The sequence below is a fragment of the Carlito syrichta genome, unplaced genomic scaffold (genome assembly GCF_000164805.1).
Source record: "Carlito syrichta isolate Samal-C Ts95f unplaced genomic scaffold, Tarsius_syrichta-2.0.1 Scaffold307050, whole genome shotgun sequence".
NCBI lineage: Eukaryota > Metazoa > Chordata > Mammalia > Primates > Tarsiidae > Carlito > Carlito syrichta.
In genome coordinates, this window is record NW_007251146.1 from 46,616 (window position 1) to 54,970 (window position 8,355).

At 52.6% G+C, this 8,355-nt stretch overlaps 1 protein-coding gene across 2 annotated transcripts; it reads left to right on the forward strand.

Annotated features, from left to right (window-relative positions):
* The first annotated feature begins 1,230 nt into the window (after positions 1-1,230).
* Positions 1,231-6,981, forward strand: LOC103266174. 2 transcript variants are annotated; one of them, XM_008063807.2, is made up of 4 exons: positions 1,231-1,318; positions 5,011-5,178; positions 5,762-5,893; positions 6,750-6,981. In XM_008063807.2, exons 1-4 carry the CDS (start codon positions 1,246-1,248, stop codon positions 6,884-6,886), a joined length of 510 nt encoding a protein of 169 aa, XP_008061998.1. In that variant the 5' UTR covers positions 1,231-1,245; the 3' UTR covers positions 6,887-6,981. The 2 variants fall into 2 exon arrangements, with proteins under 2 accessions (XP_008061998.1, XP_021571069.1); XM_021715394.1 differs by having other exon boundaries at positions 1,240-1,318; positions 6,772-6,911.
* Positions 6,982-8,355: the final 1,374 nt, after the last annotated feature.

Below are 8,355 nucleotides of genomic sequence, written 5' to 3' on the forward strand. Positions count from 1 at the left end.
GGGTTTCGGGGTCCGCTAGGCCGCGGCCTCTGGGCCCGGCCTCACCCGTCCCCCCGCGGCTGCGAGCTGGGCTCGGCTCTGACCTTGGGGCGCCCGCTGACCGAGGCCGCCGGCGGCCGGGGCGGCAGGCCCAGTCTGCGCCTGCAGCCTCGGCTTCCCTCCTGCCAAGGTCTCCGCGACCCCGCCCCGGAGCTAACGGGGCTCCCCGAGGGCTGGAGGGCGCCCGGCGTCCGCGCACGCTCGGCCAGGCCCGGGGAGAGAAGCAGCGCGAGCGTTCAGCCCAGACGTCATGCTGGTTTATTTTGCTCTAAGGCGGGTCATTTTCCCAAGTCGTCATCTGCGGTCCTCGGCAGGGTCGATCTGAAGGGCCGTATAGGGTAGAGTGGCCTGAATTCAAGGCCCCGCCTACGGGGCTCAGCTCGGTGGCCCGCTCTCCATGTGGATTGGAGGTGGACAGGGCTGGACCTGCAGCCTTTTCCCATGGCCCCTTCCAGCCTGTGCACAGGCAGCGTGAGGCTTTGAGCAGGTCCCCGGGCGAGTGGACGCGGCCACCTTCTCTGTGAGCTGGTACCCGTTTTTTTTTTTTTGAGTTGGTGTCTCAACTCTGTAGCCCAGGCTGGAGTGCAGTGGCAGCTCATGGCTAGCGATCACCGCAGCCTTCACCTGCTGGGCTCAGGCGATCCTTCGGCCTCAGCCTTCCTAGTAGCTGGATCCGCAGACCTGCACCACTACTCCCTGCTGTTTTGATTTATTGTGGAGATGAGGTCTTGCCATGTTGCCCAGGCTGGTCTCGAACCCCTGAGCTCGGGCAATCCTCTCGCCTCTGCCTCCAAAAGTGTTGGGACGACAGATATGAGCTGCTGCACCTGGCAAGCTGCTACCTTTTGACCTCCAGAGAATGGAGCCTGTCAGGGCAGCGCGGTTCTTGAATGATTTCTGGAATTTTCCGTCATTAAACTTTCTCTCCTTTTAAGAGGGTCAATTTTCTGTTACTTGTCTGGAGCACATATATATTATGACCCTTGGTTTATAATGAAGTTCCATAAAAACGTGCTGACTATTAAGAAAAACCTCATCCCAGATTCTTTTATGAATTCAGCCAGTGAGAGAAAATGATTGATTTATGCTGAGGAGAAGCAAAGGAAGGAATTGCATTCACTTCTGAAATGCTCTGGGTCAGGGAGGCTCATTCCCAGTTGATGTCCTCCCACGCTCATGGCTAAGGTGTATGTTTTCTCTTTCAGGATGCTGGCTACCAGGGTATTTAGCCTTGTTGGGAAGCGAGCACTTTCCACCTCGGTGTGTGTAAGAGCACACGGTAAGTGTGACTTTTCTTTTAAATAGGCTCAGCTAATTTCACTTTGCTCCAGGACCCTGTGCTGGAGTTTCATAGAGGACCAAGATCTGAATCCTGCTATTGAAGATCAGGGGAGATGGAAATCTTCCCACAGGGTTTAGTTATAGAGTAAGTGTTGATAAGTTAAATGAAATACTAGTTTTGGTCTTACTTTTACTGATATCGCCCCCTTATTCCTTCTCTTCCTTTCCATTTGTTTTCAGGTTCAGGTTCAATTTCCACCCCTTTCAAGAGATATTCACCATAACTGACCTGCGTGATCTTTTCCCCTCACAAAACTCCAAACCATGTAACTTCCTTTTGCATTATAGAGGCCATGGATGTATGGGCTTGGATTTAGTGTTCTGAGCTGGGTTTGCATCTCATTTTTATCCTGGACTAGCTTCCTAAGCTTAGGAATCTGTTTCCTCATCCAAAATACACGTAAAGAGCTTAGTTCTTTGTCTGGCACAGCAAGTTTACTTTTGCGTTTCTCCAACACCTTCTTTGTACCAGACACTCCGAGGCACTGATAGTAAAAAGAGTAGGAGATGTGGACCCTCTCTGAGGATGCTTGCAGTCTGGAGAGGGACAGGTAGGTGAAGACAGTGTAGGTGGGGTAACTGCAGAGTAGTAGAAGCACTGAACCTGGCCTTGTTCCGGGGAGGCTCCTGGGGAGTCCCCACGGTCTCATTGTCCTGGCGACATTTCCAGCCCGCCTTTCTGATCTCATTACTAATACTGCATTCAAACAGCTAAAACCGCCACCGAAAGCAGCCTTCCCTCTTGCTCACTGTCGAAGCCCAGCCTCACTCTGTGCTGCCCCGGAGCCCGGAGGTGTGGCTGCTTGTGCCCTCTGGGCGTTCTTCCTCTGCAAGTGTGAGCGTAGAGCAGCCTCGCCTGGCCACCCCTTCTCAGGAAGCTCTTGTCGCATCACCTCACTTTGTTTTCTCTGTAGCCCTCATGTGCTGTGTGGCTGCTTGTCTTATCTGAGTGTGTCTTCCTCTGCCTCTGAGGCGGAAGCCTTTGGAGATGGGGATTCTGCCTGTCTTAGTTACTGCCGCATTTCCAGCACACAGTAGCAGTTACACATGCACTGCCGTCTCAGACAAGGCTTGCCTTCTGATTGTACAAGTCATGCGTGAATAATACATAAACCTATTCTCAACATAAAAGTGTAAAGCGATGCAGGGTATCACTGATGGTCACTGGTTGGGATGTTTGCGGTGACAACCTGAGTGAGGGAGAGCTCAGATTTCCCAGATCTGCCTAGCACGGATGTAGCAAAAAAATTCATGTTGAAGACAGAAATGGCAAACATTCGTTAGAATCGGGATCTTTGCATTTTTTCTGTTTAAAAAGAATACTGGGTATATTAACATTTGCTTTTCCCTTATTTGCGGGGAGACCAGGGCCATTCATTTTCTAGAAAATGCAAGTTTATGGCTTGCATGCTTCAAAAGTTATGAGGGTTTATCGCTTTATAACAGCTTTATGAGATGTAATTCATCAAAAAGTCACCCACTTAAAGTATATGCTTCACCTGTCTGGGCATCTTGGCGAGACCTTGTCTCTACAATAAATAAAAACAAAAAAATAGCCATGTGTGGTGATTACATGCCCATAGTTCCAGCTACTTGGAAGGCTGAGGCAGAAGGATCGCTTGAGCCCTGCAGGTTGAGGCTGTGGTGTCTGTGAGTGTGCCACTGCACTCCAGCCTGGGCGACAGGGTGAGACTCCAACTAAAAAAAAAAAAAAATGTATGCTTCATTGACGGTTAGTATAGTCACCAAATTGTGCCCTTATCACCACGGTTGATTCTAGAAACATTCTCATCACTTCAGCTGACATCTTTTAAAAAATATCTCTCATGTGTAAGCTGAGTGCTTTCAGCTTTTTAGAGACTTTTTTTTTTGGACTAAACTTGGTAAGAATTTTTAGTATACAGCTGTTCTTTTTAGTCTACTTATTTTAATAGAATCAGGGTTTTAAAATCAAAATTAATTCTGGCCACTTCTACCTGAGACCCTTTTGGGATGAGGTTGAGTACACGAACGTAAGTACACTAGGCATTTGCAGGGCCGAGGTAAACATCTAGAGAAATACACACCCTGCTTTGAAGGCTAAATGTTTTCTTTACTAGTAGCTCAATTTGGGGGACTTGCGTCACTGACAGTCAGCTAATGGAGGTGAAGCATTTTGGCAGGGCTTCATACCTCCAGAGAGTGTTCTTGGAGGTGTAGGATGGAGCTGGAGAAATGGCTTTTAGCAGCTGGAGAACCCTAAATAGAAACCAAGGTGCACCCGTCTTTGCTGCTGTCCGAGCTTTCCTCGCATGAGATGCGCTCATCCATAGGCCCCAAAACAACAGAAGCCTTGCTCAGTTCTCGCCTCCTCCCACAGATAGCAGTCTGGAGTTTCCTGCATTGGGAATTTTTGTGGGTTAGTTACGTGCACATGTGAGTATATGCACATGGTTCACATTTTATTTTTTGTTTGTATTTATTTATTTTTTTGAGTTGGAGTTTCACTCCGTCAGCCAGGCTGGAGTGCAGTGGCACGTTCACGGCCACCCCAGTGTTGAGCTTCGGCCTGCTGGGCTCTGGCAATCCTTCCGCCTCAGCCTTCCAAGTAGCCAGAATTACAGGCGAGAGCTACCATGCCTGGCTAATTTTTGATTTATTGTAGAGATGAGGTCTCGCCAAGTTGCCCGGGCTGGTCTCAAACCCATGGGCTCAGGCAATACACTCACCTCGGCCTCCCAAAGTGCTGGGATCACAGGCTGAGCCACTGAGCCCGACCATGGTTCACATTTTAGAAAAAACAACCCTACTGATCCTGTCGTGCGCCATAGTGTGTGCAGGTCACCTCTCCCCTGGATTCCTGAGTGGCTGTGTCCTCGGGCTGTGGCTCCTGGTTTCCTGCGTCTGCATGTGTCCCAGCCCCTCACCTACTGCACTTCTCTTTTCCAGGCACTTTCTCTGGATACGTAATGTGCATGTTTGTCGTGTTTATTGTTTGTATTCCACTTATAGAATGTAGGCACTGCTAGGCAGGGATCTTGGGTATGCTCACTGAGGGTCCTAAGCGTCTAGAGCTGCACTTAGCCTGTGAAGGCGCATGGCAGATAATTGTTGAGTAAATGGGTGCATGGCTCTGTGACCTTCATTCCTGAGGGGTGGGCATGATTCCCACTTGACCCCCGTAGGATGCGGGTCATCCCTGGAACAAGCTGCAGTGATGGCCTCTCATGAGTCGTTTGTTCTGATGTCAGAACACCTGTTTCTTTCATGAGTTTCACATTGCTCTTGTTCTTCCTTGTTGGCTTGAGTTCCTGGCAGACAGGCCTTAGTCCTGTGTCCCTCAGGGCAGGGAACTCATGAACCCTGGGCCACCTCTGGTGGTGGGGGGGAGTCATGCAGGAAGCGCCACCTTGATGCCTCGCCCAGGTACTTGACAGTTGCCCTGGTAGGTTTCTTTGCTGTGATTAAAGTGCTTCTGCTAGCCCTGTCCACACCACAGCCCTTCACCTGTTTGAGAAGTGGCAGTGACCCCAAGATGTCTGATAGTTTTGAGGTTTGCATACATGTGCTTGTTCCAGTGTCTGTAAGCGTCACCTTGTTTGTGGCCTTCAGTCCATGACTTTTCAAATCTTTGTCCACCGTGGTGCTTAGGAAGTGTTGTGAAGAGTGAAGACTATGCTCTCCCGAGCTACGTGGACCGGCGTGACTACCCCCTGCCCGACGTCGCTCACGTCAAGCACTTGTCTGCCAGCCAGAAGGCCTTGAAGGAGAAGGAGAAGGCATCCTGGAGTAGCCTCTCCCTGGATGAGAAAGTCGAGTGTGGGTATTGGGGGGCCATGCAGGCGCGTGCAGCTCTCGGGACTGTGTGTGTGTCTGTGTGAGTGTGTGAAAGAGAGAGACAGAGAAGGAAGAGGGGAGAGAGGGAGAGGGTGAGAGCCAGCCTCTGCTTGTTTCTGGGTGACTGTCCAGAGAGCCGCTGTATGTAACAGGATCACTGCTGGGTTTCTGGGCGACTGTCTCAGAGACCTGGTTTCTGTGGTCTCAGAGACCCGGGGAAGAGCAGAGCGTGTGGGTGTAGCCTGGGCACACCTGCTGGGTGGGACCCTGCCTCCTGAAAGCAGCGGGCCGCTGAGTGTTGGGTGAGGGGCAGGAGAGTCTCGTGGTTAGACTGGCCCTTCCGCTGTAATTCCACTGTGTAGCGCACACCCCGTGTACTTTCCTCCCTTCTTCCATCACACGCCAATGTGTGAGCTCATGTGTGGCAGATGGGTGGGAGCATGTTCCTGCCTAGGCCAGTGTGGTAGCCCTCAGCTCCCTGGCAAGTGTTTTGGGGAGAAGTGGTCGAAGCCTGTGAAGGGGGAGTGTTGACCTCATGTCTGAACACTGCCCTGCCTGTCCCCAGTGTACCGCATCCAGTTCAACGAGAGCTTTGCTGAGATGAACAGGGGCACCAACGAGTGGAAGACGGTGGTGGGCGCTGCCATGTTCTTCATTGGCTTCACGGCACTCGTGATCATCTGGGAGAAGCACTATGGTGAGCAGAGAGCAGAGGGGCACAAGTGCCTGTTGTGGGCCTGGGGGTAGCCAGCATGGTGCTCCGTGGGGGCAGTGGGGCCGCCACACTGCCTTGGGGCCGTGAGATACCCTGTCTGCTCCAGTCTGGTTCCAGCTCAGGTCTTGTCCAGGCCTTGGGGAACAGGCCTGGCAGGCTAGTCTATATGCCAGACTTTGAGTGGCTCATGGCTGGCCGCACTTGCTTGCTGGTGAAATCCTGCTTTCTGTGGCACACCATATGCTCGTGGGTGGCTTAGCTGCTCAACAGTCACTTGTCGAGGGACGACTTTGTGAGGGTTTGAGTGAGGAGGCGGAAGCCATGCCCGCAACGACCGTCTCAGCTGTCCTGGGGGCTGATCTGCCAGCCAGAGTCCTGGGCTTCAGACCTTCCGGCTCCTGCCGAGTCGCTGGCGGGCTACCCACTGTTTGGGCCACTGCTGCTCCCGGCTGCTTTCTGTTGAGGCGGAACAGGTCTCGCAGTGGCTCCCTGCACTCTGGTTTGAGTATGGATGTGGGTTCATCCCAGCCCCGCCTGTTGTTTGATCTTCTCCCAAGTCACATTGGCTGTCGTTAGACCCTTTGTCTGCAGCTTGTTCCGAAGTTCTGCTTTTAGCTTAATTAGTTTATTGCTAACTTTTTATGAGCAAAGGAATCATTTAAAAATACCTAGAGTCGTCAGTGCTCAGAAGAAAGAATGCAGTGGTTGGAGCAGGTGCTGAGTGATGGGTGGCTCTGCCGACCTGGGGCTGGTGTGCAGGAGGACCTTGCCCTGAGGGAGGTGTTGGCTTAGGGCGGCCTGTGCCAGCAGTCCTGCATGACACTGTCTTGCACTGTAGTGTATGGCCCCATCCCACACACCTTCGACAAAGACTGGGTGGCCATGCAGACCAAGAGGATGCTGGACATGAAGGTCAACCCCATCCAGGGCTTCTCTGCCAAGTGGGACTACGACAAGAACGAGTGGAAGAAGTGAGCCGTGGTCCTGGTCCCGCCTGGCCTGTTCTGTCACTTCCGTGCAGTTCGGCTTATTTACTGGAACCTGTCATGTCAAACAGCACCAGTGCTAATAAATGATCACTTCACGTGGAGCCCTTTGTACCAATTCTTTGACTAAATGGAAGTGTCTCTTAATTAAAATAGGTTTCTTCCAAGTGTCTGGAGTAAATACATCTTGGGTATAAATGAGATGGCAAAACTGTATCACACATTGTACAAGGGGACTCTATATACACTAAAAATATAGACCACTATGGGGGGGATGTGGGTTTTTTTTTTTTTTGAGTTGGAGTCTCGCTCTGTCGCCCAGACTGGAGTGCAGTGGCCACTCCTGCCCACCACAGCCTCGACCTGCTGGGCTCTGGCAGTTCTTTCGCCTCAGCCTTCCAAGTAGCCGGAATTACAGGCATGTGCTACCATGCCCGGCTGATTTTTTGATTTATTGTAGAGATGAGGTCTCGCTGCCCAGGCGGGTCTCGAACCTGTGGGCTCAGGCAATCCACTCACCTCAGCCTCCCAAAGGCGTGGGATTACAGGCTGAGCCACCGAGCCCGGCTTGGATGTGGGTTTTTAAACAAGATTTTATGACAGTAAAATCCCCTTTACGTTGCCATGAGCCAGGTCTGGGACTATTCCTGTGTCCTGCAATCGTCGGTGTGTTGGGATGGGCAGCGCCAGCCCATTAAGGTGGCTACATTGAGCTCCCAACAGGTACAAGTGTTGGACTCATCCCTTGGCTGCTTGTGGCCAGCTCAGCTCGCTGGCTGTGCAGCCTGTCCACCCTAGCAAGCAGTGACAGCTGCAGCCAACAGGGCAGTGATCTCCCAAGCAGTGCCCTGGCCCCATGCAAGCTCCTCCAGGCCTCGTCCTGTGGCCTGGCCCACCTGTGCACCCATTCTCTTCCTGGTCCCAACTCCCTGCCTGGAGAGGCAGAGCACATGGTAGCCTGCCGCCTGCATGTGGGAGCAGCAGAGGCAGTTGTCAAGGAACCTCCTGTCAGCAGTGGTTCGGAGTGAGGCAATGGGGAGAGTGGTCCTATGGGGGCCAAGAGGTCACTGGAGAGGGAAATGAACCCTTACAGCCCGACCCCGGGAGTTGCCCAGGAAAAGGGCAGTGGCCAGTAGCAAGATTGGGACCAACCATTCCAAGCTGAAGAGCAGGGTGGACACGAGCGCCTGCTGCAGCATGTCCCCACTCAGATGCCCTGGATCCCCTGTTGCCGCAGGGCCAGCTGACCTCCCTAGGAGAGACTGGATGCCAGGAGCCACAGGGCCTTGTGGGGTCTTGCTGCAGGGACCAGTGTCGGCCTCTTGATGGCTTAACTACAAAGCCCATGCCTGCCTCGGGTTGATGCCCTTTTCAGCTGCTTTCCCCAGGGTGGGTGACTGTGGGGGCAAAGTGCCTCACCCGGTCCTGGCCGCCCTGGCCCCTCGCCTGGCTCTCCTC